We start from the raw sequence: 16,799 nt of genomic DNA, 5'->3' as shown, positions 1-16,799 counted from the left end.
GGTGTTATCGCTCTCATACTGGTCACTGGAAGTTCAACATGGCACCTCAAGCCAAAGAACTCTCTAAGGATCTGAAAAAAAAGAATTGTTCCTCTAAATAAAGATGGCCTAGGCTATAAGAAGATTGCCAAGACCCTGAAACCCCTGCAGCGCGGTGGCCAAGACCATACAGCGGTTTAACAGGACAGGTTCCACTCAGAACAGGCCTCACCATGGTCGAACAAAGAAGTTGAGTGTACGTGCTCAGCACCATATAAAGAGGTTGTCTTTGGGAAATAGACATATGAAGTGCTGCCAGCATTGTTGCAGAGGTTGAAGGAGTAGGGGGTCAGCCTGTCAGTGCTCAGACCATACACAGCACACTGCATCAAATTGGTCTGCATGGCTGTCATCCCAGAAGGAAGCCTCTTCTAAAGATGATGCACAAGAAAGCCCGCAAACAGTTTGCTGAAGACAAGCAGACTAAGGACATAGATTACTGGAACCATGTCCTGTGGTCGGATGAGACCAAGATAAACTTATTTGGTTGAGATGGTGTCAAGGGTGAGGGGCGACAACTAGGTGAGAAATACAAAGACCAGTGTGTCTTGCCTACAGTCAAGCTTGGTGGTGGGAGTGTCATGGTCTGGGGCTGCATGAGTGCTGCCGGCACTGGGGAGCTACAGTTCATTGAGGGAACCATGAATGCCAACATGTACTATGACATACTGAAGCAAAGCATGATCCTATCCCTTCGGAGACTGGGCTGCAGGGCAGTATTCCAACATTATAACAACCCCAAACACACCTCCAAGACAACCACTGCCTTGCTAAAGAAGCTGAGGGTAAAGGTAATGGACTGGCCAAGCATGTCTCTAGACCTAAACCCTATTGAGCATCTGTGGGTCATCCTCAAATGGAAGGTGGAGGAGCGCAAGGTCTCTAACATCCACAAGCTGCATGATGTAATCATGGAGGAGTGAAAGAGGACTCCAGTGGCGACATCACAGAGCTCTGGTGAACTCTATGGCCAAGAGGGTTAAGGCAGTGCTGGAAAATAATGGTGGCCACACAAAATATTGACACTTTGGACCCAATTTGGACATTTTCACTCAGGGGTGTACTCACTTTTGTTGCCAGTGGTTTAGACATTAATGGCTGTGTGTTGAACTATTTTGAGGGGACAGCAAATTTGCATTGTTATACAAGCTGCACACTCACTACTTTACATTGTAGCAAAGTGTCATTTCTTCAGTGTTGTCACATGAAAAGATATAATAAAATATTTACAAAAATGTGAGGGGTGTACTGACTTTTGTGAGATACTGTACATCTTTCTTACACGGGTTAGGATAGCATAGGTGTTAGGATGGGGAGGGAGTATTTTAAGAATTATTAGTTATAGCCTGGAATTTCACTTTGAGGACTCTTGCACACGCATACTCACCTGCGCATTTTTAATGTCTCCCAACTGCAAGTCCAAACAAGCCCTTAAGCCTCGCACACACCACTAGTTTTTTTTTTGTTCAACCCAGCAGCTTAAAACGAAAAAAAAACTGACAGTTCCGGTTGGAGCCGCTGTACTAACAATCTGAAGTTAATACACTGATCTTGAATATGAATAAGTGATTACCTTGAGCCAAAAAATTAATATGTGAATTAATAAAGCTGCTAACCCCCGAACTAGATATACTGTAGAAATTCTAGTGCAAATTGGAAACAAGTGAAGTTGGGGGCGCTAGACCACTAATTGATAATTATGTCAATATAGTAGATGGACATATCCATAAAAAAATCTCAAGTGTAACAGTGCCACTGTACCTCTTAAAAAACATTAGTGCATCTGTATTAAATAGCAGTGTACAAATAGTGCATATATCAAATAATTAAACTTGCCAACATATATTCACTACATGTGCTAAAATAAAATTTGGAACTGTTGAAAAAAAACACAACTGAAAGTCCAATGTGCAAAACAAAAAAATAAAAATATATAAATATAACAAAAAATGCTTCTTCCACTGCAGAGATGAACCACCTTCACCGACTACGTTGTACACCCAAAGTGCTCTGTAAGTGGATGTCTGCTTACCAGAAGTTGTTGACCTTATTAATTAAAAGAAGGTCAGGTATAGCCTTTAGCAAGAATAAACTTGCTGCAACTGGATGGTTGAGCCGTGTGGGAAACCTTTCCTCTGCCCCATTGTGAATATGTAGTGAATATATGTTGGCAAGTTTAATTATTTGATATATGCACTATTTGTAAACTTCTATTTAATACAGATGCACTAACGTTTTTTAAGAGGTACAGTGTCACTGTTACACTTGAGATTTTTTATGGATATGTCCATCTACTATATTGACATAATTATCAATTAGTGGTCTAGCGCCCCCCACTTCACTTATTTACAATACACTGATCTCCCCCGCTGAGCTGTTGTGTTCTGACAGGGCACAGCCCCTGGGACAGTATTGTCTTGTCTCTGCCTTTGGTGCCTTTCTCTCCATCACATAGACTGACCCAGATCTTTATCCTTCACAGGGTATACAGAACTCCTCAATTTCTGCATGCCATTGGCTTGAGATCTGAGCCAGCTTGTGCTAGGTGTGGCAATACAGGTACGCTGATACATCTTCCGTAGCGGTGTCCTAAACTCCAGAGATACTGGGCGGAGGTGGTTGGTACTCTAAATGGGCTACTGGATATCAGTATTTCAGTTGAACCACTTATGTGCATATTGGGCTATTATGATAAGTCTATCTATACCTCTTCCATTGTTAATACTATTAGGCGCACACTTTTTTTGTAGCCCGCAGACAGATTACGCTTAAGTGGACCTCTCCCCACCCGCCGACTGTATCTGACTGGATCTCAGGTCTTAATAGGATTATTTCATTTGAAAAACTTTCATTCTTTCTAAGGAACTCCATGAGGAAAATTGATGCTACCTGACAATGGCTTAAGTCTATGTCCCCTGTTTCGGTATATCCCAATCTGTATTATAAATATTGCTATATTAGATATTGGGCTCTGTGTGACCATGTGACTATATATTTATATGTAAATATATATACTTATTTTCAGTGAGAGCTGTATTCTGTGGCCACGTCTAGCCCATTTTTATTTCAGTAAGCACTAAAGTTTTTCTTTACTTCTCCTTTTCAATACTCCAAGGTATTGGGTAGGTGGGTGTGGGTGGGTGTTGTATTGTTTTTTTTGTTTGTTTTTTTTTGGGGGGGGGGTTCTCTGTAGTATTTGTTCTGTTTTATGAGATGTTGCTTGAATAATTTGTTTGTAATGTTTCAATGTTTTTTGTATATAAAAATAAAAAGAATCAGCAAGTGCCATTCCATTTTTGGGTGTGTAAAGTATATGATATACTGTATGTGCCAAAAGGTATTAGCGCTGAAAATTTGCATGCAGGCAGGTGTGCAAACAAAATTCATAACTACCAAGCCAGTTTTTAAAATACAAACTCCAAAATCACAATAAGTAGTGTTTTTCTACACACAAAAAAAGCTTTTTCTAAATTGTATTTGGAGTTATGTGGCCACTTTAAGTGAAGTGAACCCAAACATGTAAAAGCCACTATAACTAACAGAACCAGTATTATAAATAAACAATGGTCACAGCAAATAGTAAGCTCTAATAGGGGGCGGAGCCAATGACGTCATCACATTACCGAAGTGACGTCAATCAGTACTGAAGAGGTGAAGCCGATGATTTATGCTCCTTAACGGGCTAGTGTCCTGCTTTTGCAAGTTTAATCTAGGTGCACTAGATTCAGTGCACATTAAAATGTGAGTGTATTTTAAATATTTTTTTTTATAAATGTGGAGTCTTTTATACAGTTTGCACAATGACGGTTCCAATTTTGTTCCTTTGAGCATTTTATATCCCACATTGTGAGGAGTGGATTTCTGAAGATGGCTGGTCGGTTTGGTCATCATCTAAAAGAGCTTTTTTCACAAGAACCTGCAGCCATAGCTTAGGTTGGTCCCAATCTAATATTATTTAGGTCCACATTTGAAGGGGAGCTGCTAAGACCACCAGTGGAGGAGTCACGCGTGTTTTAACATAGAACTCTTTAAGTTACCACACAGATTTGCAAGCACACTTAAAGGAGAATGGCACTTTATGGAATTGCTTTATATGCGTATATGGAAGTAGCAAGAGAACTACTAAGGATTAATACAGTGGAGTTAATTTCTGGACTGTTCATTCAGAGACATATACCGTATGTTATGCATTTTATGTAAGGGGGTCACGTCACTAAATTGTTTTTTTTATATATAGATTGGTTGTTTATATTAACACATATTATTCATTATTGTGATTTGGAAACACAGTAAAAAAAACATAGATTGGGACACCCTTATGGAGAGGGTATCACCAGTATTGGCAGGGCCGGCCCTACAATGGGCCCAGTGGGTCCATCTGACCCAGGAAGCACTGAGAGGGGCAGCAAATTAAACCCCAGTTGCCTCTCCTTCTCTTTTATTTACACAGCAAATCGACGACCAAGATTTTTTTTCAAGCAGTTTTGTGTGCCCCTAGCCTGTCTATATAACAATCTAGCCAGTCTATATACTACCCTAGCCTGTCTATATACCACTCTAGCCTGTCTATATACCACTCTAGCCTGTCTATATACAACCATAGCTTGTCTATTTACTACCCCAGCCTGTCCCTATACTGTTTTAGCCTGTCCATATACTACCCTAGCCTGTCTAAATACTACCTTAGACTGTCCATATACTACTCTAGCCTGCGCATATACTACCCTAGCCTGTCCACATACTACCCTAGACGGTCTATATACTGCCCTAGCCTGTCCATATACTACCCTAGCCTGCTCATTTACTACCCATCTTGTCTATACACTGCCCTAGCCCACCCCTTGGAATTGAACATAATGTCATGTACATTTGGATATAGATAAGGTGCTGTTGCATGTAAATCTGACTTCCTGATTAATTTAATTTTAGTTTTAATTACCATGATACAAAAGAATGGTTGTTGGGGCCTTTAAGTAGGTGTGTTTTTTTTTTTTTTTTTTTTGAGGGGGGGGCAGCATTTAATTTTTGGACCCAGGCAGCACAATGTCTTGGGCCAGCCCTGACTATTGGTCACCATTTAAATAGTTTCTTCACTATACATTTTTTGCAATATATATATATATATATATATTGTTATTAAACTTTTGGTAGTGCTGCATTTCTTCTGTTGCATTTGTATAGGTACAGGGACACATATCAATGTTGGCAGCTACCCACATGTTGGTAATTTAATTGTATTGAGGTGATTGCGTAATTAGCCTAAAAAATAAATTCTAATGCCACGTACACACGGCCGGACTTGCCAACGGGCTAAACTCCGTCGGCATTTCCGACAGAAAGATTTAGAACATGTTCTATATCTGAGTCCATCGGAAATGGCGACAGAAAAAGTCAAATGGGGCATACACCCGGTCGGACTGACCGACCGAAAGCTCCCATCGGACTTTTTCTGTCGGGAAGTCCGGCTGTGTGTACGCGGCATTATAGGCATTTTAGGGTGTTTTTGTGCAGGCAAAATGCACAGGTGCACCATCCAGCCCTGATGTCGGCAGCCTGTTAAACTCTATTAGTGGTACTAAAGTACAGGCAGTATGCACCCAGAGGTGAATGCCCGCAAGTAACGCAGGCAGTCTGCATTCTGGCCATTTGTCAATGGGTGCATATTACTTTGAACTCCACTCCAGCCCCACCCAGCAGCTGCAGCTTTTTGAGCTAATACTTCCATGCTGTAGCGCTCAGGGATACTTAAGAAGCTGACCAGGTAATAAAATATAAACCATCAGCATTTCGGAGGCATGGCCTCCTTCCTCAGGATGGCCAAATGGCCGGCTTCTGTCTGACAGACCGACATACACACGGGCCAAATGGTAGCCAGTTTTTTTTTAACTGCCCGTTGTCTCCCGACATTTGGCTGGTGTGGACCCGGTTTAACTGACACTTAGTGGGAACTGACTAACTGTCACATCACCAGTGACACTAATACAGTGGTCAGTGCTAATAACATGCATTATCACTGTACTAATGACACTGGCTGGGAAGGGGTTAACATCTAAGGGCAATCAAGGGGTTAAATGTGTGCCTAGCAATGTGCAATGTGTGCTGCCTTTTACTACAGACAGATTTGTTTATTTTCCCTGCTTTGAAGGGAAAAGAAAAAAAAGTGATCACTCCCTCTGTAAAGAGCCCTGTATTCATTGTCAACACAGGGCTCTGGGCTGTGACTTAACACAGCTGATCAGCAGGTCCCGGTCATGAATCATTGGCTGGGATCTGCTGACAGTCTCCTGCTGTGTCAAATCAGAGGGGAGTAGGTGGGTGGGAGCATGCGCCCCAATCAGGTAGTGACATACGCCTGTAGCTGCCACCCCGTCGCAGAATATGTACTGTGATGAGTCGGCAAGTGGTCACTTACCAATGGTATCTGTAATATGCAGCATGAGGGGATTAATATATTGCCACTGGTCGCTGATGCATTAGTGACCAGTGGCAGTTAATTAACCCCTTTGTGCTGCATTAGTGGCACCAGTGTTAACATTGACACTGGTGTCACTAATGCAGCACAAAGGTGTTGATTAATTGCCACTGGTCACTAATGCATCAGTGACCAGTGGCAATACATTAACCCCCTCATGCTGCATATTACAAATACCATTGGTAATTAACATCCCCTCAGCCCCCCCCACCACCTCCTCACCCCAACATTACAATCTAAAGAGTTAATTCCATATGCAGATGGAAATCTGCTTACTTGTGGGATTACAAGTGCTTGGATCCTCCTCAGCTCAGCGGCTCCTTTAGGTCACAGCTCCAGCTATGCTCCACTCCTTTAGGTCCTCTCTAATCCCGCCTCCGGCCGGCCACTCAGTGATGTCACACCAGGCCAGGACTATAGAGTGCCTGTCAGGCGGGGTATCTCCACTGACAGGGAAGTGAGGGGCTGGGCTATGCTGATGTTGTGCCGGTGTTCTGACAAGAAGTGTCCCCCCATCAGATAGTGTCCACCCTGTACTGCACAGGCGCATCGCTTGCGCAGTACGGAGGACAAAGGAGACACCGAAAGTCTCCGAAGAAAAACAGCTGATCATGAGGTTTACACGGCGCCTGCGCAATTAATATTGCATTCTGTCACACGCTCCCAATGCTCCAGGGGGTGGATTTGTGAAATGGGCGGTTGTTTGCCCTGTACTTTCGTGAAGGGGTTAACATATATTGTAAAATTGAAGTACCCGCCCTTATCACTGCCCCAGCTGTGGGCATTGTGTAGGCACACCGCCCCTTGCAAACTTGTAGGAGCATCAGGAGCGTGCGGGAGCGTGTGACAGAATGTAGTATTAAGTGCATTTGCGCCGTGTAGAGCTCATGATCAGCTGTTGATGTTCGGAGATTTTCGGAGTCTCCCCAGCGCCTGCGCACTACAGGGCGGACACTATCCGATGGAGGACTCTTTTTGATAGGACACCGGGTGCAGGAGCGCACTCATCACACTGGGCACATCCGATCGTTACAGCTATTGCCGGCCAGCGGCCCGCCCGGTGTGTTAGTCACACACACACAGGCTTTAGAAGCACTTCCCCTGGCTGCGCCCCCCTTCCTCCAGTAAATGGTGTCGCCAAGGGCATCCACCCCTAACACCCCCTCCCCCCCACTTGTAACGGCCCTGGGGTGACAACGCTCTGTCCCTCTCTCTCAGTTGTTTTTCTCCATTTTCACCCAGTCATGTTTTATCCCAACAGAGGCCACAAAAGTGGCAAAGCCTACACTCATTGTACAGGTATGTTCCACTGATGTGGAAATGCCATGCAGCCATTTCTAGAGTATCAGCATGTAGATAGAAATTGGCTGCAAAGAAGCTGTCTGAGATTAGCAGCATTAAGATGAAACATAGGATGGAAAAAAAAGTTGAAAGTTTTCTTTTTATAAAAAAAAGTTTAAAAAATCTAGCGCTTTAGCTAACTAAATGTTATTCAGGGTTTACATGTACTTTAGAAGAGATATGGGGTCTTATAGACCCCAGATATCTCCATAAAGAGGACTTGTCATGATTATTGCTATCACAAGGGACGTTGTTCTTCTCTTGTGATAGCAATAAAGTTGATTTAAAAAAAGTACAGGGACAGTGTAAAAAAAAGTGTTATGCCCCTTACACACGGTCGGATTTTCCGACGGAAAATGTTCGATGGGAGCCTTTTGTCGGAAATTCCGACTGTGTGTAGGCTCCATAGACATTTTCCATTGGATTTTAGGTCACACAAAATTTTAGATCTGGATCTCAAATTTTCCGACAACAAAATCCGTTGTCGGAAATTCCGATCGTGTGTACACAATTCCACGCATGCTCAGAATCAAGCAGAAGAGCCGCACTGGCTATTGAACTTCATTTTTCTCGGCTCGTCGTGCAGGTTGTACTTCACCGTGTTTTTGACGTTCGCAATTTCCGACCAACTTTGTGTGACCGTGTGTATGCAAGACAAGTTTGAGCCAACATCCGTCAGAAAAAATCCATGGATTTTGTTGTCGGAATGTGCGATCGTGTGTACGAGGCATTACACGCAAATTCAAGTGCATACGTAAGTCCAACGTGCATATGTAAACAGTGATCGCACCACACATGGGAGATATCACTGTTAACGTCAGAGTGAGAGCAATCATTCTAGCTCTAGACCTCTTGTGTAACTCTGTAAACTGTACCACTGTAAACTGGTGGTAACCTGTAAAGACTTTTAAAACATCACCTATTGAGATTTTAGGCACTGTACTTTGGTGCTGTTTCACGGGCGTACAATTTTAAAGCATGACATGTTAAGTATCTATTTACTCAGCATAATATCTTTTTTTATATGTTACCAAAAATGTTGGTTTTGTGTTTGTGTGCACTGAAATTCATTAAAGTGTATTTTTTTCCTAAAAATTTGTGTGTCAAAAATGGCTGCGCAAATATCGTGCAACATAAAAAATTGCAACATCCATTTTATTCTCCAGGGTCTCTGCTTTCAAAAATATATCATGTTTGGGAGTTCTAAGTAACTTTCTAGCAAACAAATGCTAATTTTTACATGTATGACAGAAATGTCAGAATTGTCCTAGGTGTAAAGCGGTTAAACAAGAGTAACTATGATAAGATATTCACGATGCACAGATGCTAAAATAAATAAATAAATAAATAAACACATATATGTCGTGTTTGTCAGAGAAACACAAAAAACAGAAAATAGCTGTCCATCCCCAAAAAACTCTCTCTGCCAAACAGAATTCCAAGTCAAAGAAATGCAGCATATAACCAATCAGCAGATGGCTAAAATAATGATGGGCCATAAACAATTTTGCAATACGCAAAGTTTATAGATATAGATTGAGATTAAAGTAGTATTAAACCCAAAAACAAAAATGAATTATATCATAGTTTACCAATCTTTAGAGTAAGGAAAAAAGTTGGCGCTTTACATTAGCCTTGGTGAGATCCACCTGTCTATTACACACCTTAGTATGAAAAGAAAAGGGGTAAAAAATGTTATTTATAATTTATGACTAAATACAGTCCATAGAATCTGTAGTAAAGCACTTGTAGAATGCAGCTCGGTGGAGATTAGAAGTGGAACTCTGTGAAAGCTGGGAGAGAAAGCAAAGCGCCACCCTAAGTGCAGCATTGTAAACAATTTATTCAAGCAGAGGATCTATTGTACTCACAAAAGTATGTGATAAGTAGGCATACTTATCAATCTTTAGATACCATAGCTGCATTGGTTTTCTTTTTTGACAGTTTTCCTTTATTTTCACCTGTAGATCCTGCTAGTTAGTCTGTTATTTTACAATTTCCTTTAACAGACCAATCTGTCCAGCAAATATAGCAGTTAGAGGCATGACACAAGCCATCTACCACTGATACTGGTGCTAACAATGATCAGTTTTTAGGCAAGGTTCACATCAGTGCGGAGCGGTTTTCTTGTGTCACGTTTGTATGCATGTTGTACTTTCATTTTTAGGTGGGTTGATATTAAACTCTATTAGAACACACATTTTATGAAAGCACATCAAAGATACTGCATACAGGACTTTGATGCACTTTCACAAAAACACACATTCTAATAGAACTGATGTGAACAGGGCCTTATTCATTTATGTAAAACCTTTATCCCAAAGGTAAAACATTTTTTTGCTGTAACCCCCTACAGTGTTAACTAGAGTTTGGCTTTAAAGTGGAACTAAACCCTCCAAACCTTTAAAGCCAAGGAAGCTGCCAACTTAGCTTCTGTTAGATCTGCAGTTGCTATGGTGCTGCACATGTGATCAGTTATGACACCAGTCATTTGATGGTTTGACAGTTCAGTTGAAAACTAACATACGCACACTAGTAACTGTAAGGGCTCATTCAACATGCTTTGAATGAAAACTGTTAGGGCTAGTTTACACTTGCTTCAAAACAAGGCTTTGCTTCTGATAGGCTTTGTTAAAGCTTTCTGAACGCTAGTCAAAGCTCCTGTCACTAAATAAAATGGTTAGCTTACAGTCCTCTTTACACCTTGCTTTTGCTTTGCTTTGGCTTCACTTCAAAAATTATACCCCATGTTGCTTTAGTTGTGCTTCAAAGCATCTTCAAAGCCCCCATAGAAGTCTATGGCAAAGCTCGCTTGAAGCCCCACTGAAGCCTCACCAAAACCTCATCGAAGCCTCACCAAAACCTCATCGAAGCCCCACCAAAGCCCCAGCAAAGGCTCATCGAAGCCCCACAAAGCCTCACCAAAGCCTCACCAAAACCTCATCGAAGCCCCACCAAAGCCCCAGCAAAGGCTCATCGAAGCCTCACCAAAGCCTCACCAAAACCTCATCGAAGCCCCACCAAAGCCCCAGCAAAGGCTCATCGAAGCCCCACGAAGCCTCACCAAAGCTTCACCAAAACCTCATCGAAGCCCCACCAAAGCACCACCAAAGGCTCATCGAAGCTCCACGAAGCCTCACCAAAGCCTCATCAATGCCCCATCAAAGTCCCACAAAAGCCCCACCAAAGCCTCATCAATGCCCCACCAAAGCCCCACCAAAGGCTCATCAAAGCCCCACCGAAGCACCACCGAAGCACCACCGAAGCACCACCAAAGCACCAAGCAAAAGCAAGGTGTAAACAGGACTATAAGCTAACCATTTTATTTAGTGACAGGAGCTTTGACTGGCATTCAGAGTGCTTTAAAAAAGCGTGTCCGAAGCCATGTTTTATAGCAAGTGTAAACTAGCCCTTACAGTTATCATTCAAGGCATGGCATAAATGTAATTGTTTTGTTAAACAGTTCAATTGGTAAGTATAGTTCAGATTTAGGCCCCTTTAACAAGGGTGTTCAGTCCAGATCTGTCTGTCAGTTTTTCAGACGGATCCAGACTGAGCCATAATGTATGTCTATGGGTGGGCAGAAGTAAACAGATGATCATCTGTCTTCATCAGTCTGCATCCGTGTCCGTTCAGGTATTTTTCTTAAAAGGAACAAGGCTGTGTCCTTTTCCATTTAGACGGATCTGCATGGATGTAAACAAATTACATCCTTTACCACCTGTTCTGTTTATGGCTGTTTTTAGGGAAGAAACATTTTTTGTTTACACCTTTGCCACCTCTGATTGGTCTCTGCAACAACTTAAAGTGGAGTTCCACCCACTTTTACAACTCTTCAGCATCCCCCACTAAACTGTGCACTGCAAACAAATTGAATATTTTTAAATTTTTTTTCTCAGCACCTACTGTATATCTGCTGTATTCATTTTTCACTTCCTCCTCCCTGGCCGCGGCCCATCGCATCATTTCCTGTTTGCAATGCCTTCTGGGAAGGGGCGGCAACTTCCTCTGAAACTGCCGTTGCTATGGAAACCTGACCTGAAACCTATTACACTGCTTGTGCTGCACTGAGCATGTGCGAGATCTGCAAGGATGAGATCCAGGAAGAAATACAGTCTGGCTTCAGATGCCCAGACTTAAGATGGCCACGGGCTGCTGTAAGTTTATAAAATAACAAACTCCTGCTATAAACTAACAAAACAGACCTTAGTTTACAGACTAACTTTACTAGAATACATTAAGCTTGTGTATTATAGGCCTATTTTTATTTAAAAAGTATAATTTCAGCCGGAACACCACTTTAAGCCTTGTACGCACTACTAGTTTTTGAAAAAACTGACAGTTCAGGTTGGAACCGCTGTATTAACAATGTTAGTACAGCGATCTCGCCTGCTCTGCTATTGTGTTCTGACAGGAGGACGGCCCCCCGCCAGAACACGTCGGTCAGAGCTCTCAGCCAATGTGATCTGATCTGGAGAAAACGGGCAGACCTTTTTCAGTCATGTCCCTTTGACAGAAGCCGGCCAATCGACTCCAGTACACGGCCCGTGTGTACTAGGCTCAAGAAAAAACGGATGCAAAAATGGGTGCAAACTGAATTGAACTGAGCTGATATAAACTGAACTATAGCGCAATCTGATGTAAACGGAATTGTTGTTTTCTTTAAAATAACGTAATTGAACGGATGATGAACATGTGAAATGGGCCTTAATTTGTTAGTCAAGTCCATCTAAAATTTTCTAGTCCATCCAACATTACCCTCTCCCCAGATTGACAGTGCTGCTGTCCAAAGGTGCTTTTCCATCCTAGGGAGTAGAGACACCCTAGGACAGGAAGTTTAATATTGGCCAGATCATCAAGTGAAAATAACAGAACAAATCCTAAAAAAGTAAAACTCCAATATATATATATTTTTTAGTTTAATATTACTTTAAGAAGACATAAAGCACATCCATTGTGCAGGCACATCTATTATACAGTAAGCAGAACCTACACCTCTCTTCCACAAGCAGTGGGTTAAGCGGGGAGAATCAATAATTTAACCACTTGCCGTCTGCGCTATAGCCGAAAGACGGCTACAGCAGGGATTTAATTTGCCGGGAGAGCATCCCTGGACATCTTCCCGTGCTTGAGCGGCCTGCGCGCCCCTGCAGGGCGCATGCGGCGCGCTCTATGATCAGTCGGTCTATGAGACTCGCCTGATCACAGATCGGAGTAAGGGGGCGATTTCGACCCCTTACCACGTGATCAGCTGTCAGCCAATGACAGTTGATCATGTGATGTAAATAGAGCCGGTAATCGGCTATTTTTCCTCCTCGCGCTAAAAAAACAGCCGATCACCGGCGGCTGCGAGAGGGACATCGGTCCCGATCGTGGAAATTCACCAGCGTCACCTACCAGTGCCCACCAGCGTCACCTACCAGTGCCCACAGTACCACCCATCAGTGCCCACAGTGTCACCAATCAGTGCCCTCAGTGCCCTCAGTGTCACCTATCAGTGCCCACAGTGCCGCCTATCAGTGCCCACAGTGTCGCCTATAAATCACCAATCAGTGCATCATTACCAGTGCTGCCTATCAATACCACCTACCAGTGCCACCTACCAGTGCCCATCAGTGCCACCTATCATTGCCCATCAGTGACATCTGTCAGTGCCACCCGTCAGTGCCACCCGTCAGTGCCACTCGTCAGTGCCACCCAATCAGGGCCCATCAGTGCCGTCTTATCAGTGCCCATCAGTGTCGCCTTATCTGTGCCCACCATTGCCCATTAGTGCAGCCCATCAGTGCCCATCAGTGCAGCCTCATCAGCGAATTATCAATGAAGGAGAAAAATTACCCATTTGCAAAATTTTATAACAAACTATGAAACATGTTTTGTTTTTTTTTTCAAAAATTTCTGCCTTTTTTGTTTGTTTAGCAAAAAAATAAAAACCCAAGAGGTGATTAAATACCACCAAAAGAAAGCTCCATTTGTGTGTAAAAATGATAAAAATGTAATTTGAGTACAGTGTTGTATGACCGCGCAATTGTCATTCAAAGTGTGACAGCGCTGAAAGCTGAAAATTGGTCTGGGCAGGAGGGGGGTTTAAGTGCCCAGTAAGAAAGAGGTTAAAAAAACTATTAGATGGGCACCTCAACGACCACGACATACAGGGGTATACAATGTACTATTAATATATAAGCACACATAGGTTGGACTTGATGGACTTGTATCTTTTTTCAACCTCGCCAACTATGTAACTATGTAACATTGTACACATGTGATAGGAAAACATAGTTGCTGCTGTATACCTACATAATTACAAACTATTTTAGCAAGCACGAATTGGAAAACACACACATTTACAAGATTTGTAACATTGGGTTTATCACATTCATTCATTCATTTGTTCATTCATATCTAAAACATATTAATAACACTGCAGATTTTCTTTAAGTTATCCCAGTCTTTCAGAACCTGAGTTGCTTTATTTGTAACAACCTGATTTATCCATACTCAGGGCTTTTTTTCTCAGAGATTAAGTGCTGGAACTCTCCCCTTCTGAGTCATTCCTTGCCTTTTCCCCCTACCCACCCCTGAGCACCGTCCCTTGGTTTCACCCCTACCCGCCTCCCAGTACCGGCCCTTTTAGAGAATACTAAACCAAGTATCTTTTGTGGTGCTAAGATATTTGTATGGTCCTCTGCAGCCAGAAAAAATAGCAATAATAGATACCCCAAGCAACACTAGACCCACCACAGCAACAATAGATCGCCTAGCAATAATAGACACCCCAGCAGCACTAGATCCACCCCAGCAACAATAGACCTCACCCCAACAACACTAAATCCCCCCCAGCAACAATAGATCCCCCAGCAATAATAGATACCTCCAGCAACACTAGACCCACCCAAGCAACAATAGATCCCCCACACAACATTATACCTGTCTGCCGCAGCAACAATAGACTGCCCATTTACAAAATACCACCCCAATGACAATAGATCCAGCCCAGCAACAATAAACCCCCAGAAACAACAACAAGTTTCCCAGCAGCCAGCATCAAGACCCTCCAGCAGCCAGCAACAATAGACCTCTCTTTCAACAATTCCCCTCCCAGCAACAATAGACCCCCCACACAAAATAAATTCCTGCCAGCATACCCCAGTACCCATTGCCATTACATACATTCAGTGCTAGAGGTGCCGGAACTGCATTCCCCCACATTCCTGCTGAAAAAAAGCCCCGTCCATACTAGTCCACAAAGCATTTCTCAAAACTAGCCATAACTACATAGAAAATGATGTTTCTGCAAAAATCTGTACTTTTTTTAATAAGATAGTAAATACCTAATAATAAAACAAATCAAGAATAAATTCAGTATCTGATCTTGAGCATAAGATGAAAACTCTTTCAGCTAATTTCGGTAGTCTTTACCATCGCAGAAATCTGTCTATAGCCTATTCCCTCATACCTCCATTGTAGACACAACAAATCAGCTTGTCTCTCAGTGTACAATCCAAAACAAATCTGTCGTGGTCTTCATTCTGGAAAGAAAAAAAAAAATTCCAAAAATGTAAAAACCAGTAAGGTGTCAAACACTTTACATTATTACACACGCGCCATATACGTCTCGATCATTCAGAGGCCCTATACATCGCTTTTTGTCTGTGACAGTGGCATACCGTTAAATGTCCTTAAAGAATCTCTGCTCTTTCATGCAAACATATAGAATATTGTTTGTCTGACATGCGGTTAATTCTTCATGATTGATATCAGGAGCCTCCAAGCCCACTAAGCCATATCTTCAATACCTTCGTTACCTTAGAGATACAGCGACACGTCAATATATGCCATAGTGGAGTTTGCACTTGCAATCATATGCATGCTATTTCTGGTAATAGACACCCGCACCCCCCATAGACTCAAACATAAAAAAAAATAAATGCACACAGCGTAATCTGCTATTCTGTGCTTTCTTCTGCCATGCTATGGCCCTGCAGCATCCGCTGTTATTCTTGAATCGTTTAGAGGCCCCCTTCCTCACCTCTCGATTTCTTTGTTTAATAGTGTAATAGATTGGTTCAATGAAAGCGTCACTAAGCCCGCTGCATGCTAAATCCCAATATATCCCCCATTCTTTCATTCTTTTCCACCATTTTTTTTATTCCCTGTTTGAAGCATTCAGCACTTTGTCTATTCAACCAGAATGTGACATCATTTTAATAATGTTTTTCTGCTGGAAACAGGCTTCCTAATATGGATCATAAAAAAAAAAAATCAAGGATGGTAAATAAATAACCCCACCCATTGCTTTTTTTTTAATAATGATCTGTTTTTAATTGACGGCCAGTAAAGTAGCATCAAATACCTGCTTTGCACTCACCTGCTAGGATGCAGAAATCAGGAGGGATGCTCAGATCTCTTGTATTCTCAGCTGCCTCCATGAACCCTTCCTCTGAATCTCTCCCTCCAGCCGTCTCACCTCCCCCTCCCTGTACGCCTCAATCCCTCCTCTCTTTTCCCTCAACACATTCCTCCTCCTCTCATCCAGTGTAACTATAGCATCTCTATACTGTACTGTTTCATCACCAGTATCCCTGCAACCAACCGTCTCTTCCATTATCATCGTGTGCATCTTTCATTTCACTTCAAATTTGTTTACATGTCATCCTTTTTTTTTTTTTTTAAAACCAGGCACCACCCTTATAGTTGTATGATCATTATATGCACACGCTATAGACTCTTTTCACAAAGCTAACGCATCATAAAAAGAACCCTTATTTAAAAAAAAAATGACAGCTATTTTCAGCTGAAAGCCAGTAGACTCTTTTACAAATAACAGTCACATGGCTGGAAACAAAGATAGTTTTCTTAAAGCTAAAGCCTTTGGCTAGAAAAGATAGATTTTTTGAGTTCTGCTTTAAAGCTTAGGCTCCGTGCACACTAGCGTTTTTCATAAGCT

General features: G+C 42.3%; 1 protein-coding gene across 1 annotated transcript in view; it reads right to left on the bottom strand.

Moving 5' to 3' along the window:
* The window catches only part of APC2 (APC regulator of WNT signaling pathway 2), a 121,216-nt gene extending 104,637 nt beyond the window's left edge, over nucleotides 1-16,579 (bottom strand). Inside the window, exons 1-2 of the mRNA XM_073596700.1 lie at nucleotides 16,221-16,579; nucleotides 15,309-15,381 (exon numbers count right to left, since the gene is read on the bottom strand). Coding sequence (XP_073452801.1) covers nucleotides 15,309-15,314 — 6 coding nt within the window. The 5' untranslated portion in view covers nucleotides 15,315-15,381; nucleotides 16,221-16,579. The remainder of the gene's footprint in view (nucleotides 1-15,308; nucleotides 15,382-16,220) is intronic.
* Nucleotides 16,580-16,799: the final 220 nt, after the last annotated feature.

Source organism: Aquarana catesbeiana, linkage group LG01, assembly GCF_042186555.1.
Source record: "Aquarana catesbeiana isolate 2022-GZ linkage group LG01, ASM4218655v1, whole genome shotgun sequence".
NCBI classification, from domain to species: domain Eukaryota; kingdom Metazoa; phylum Chordata; class Amphibia; order Anura; family Ranidae; genus Aquarana; species Aquarana catesbeiana.
The sequence above is the reverse complement of the archived record's forward strand: the minus strand, read 5'-3'. Positions and strand labels throughout refer to the sequence as shown.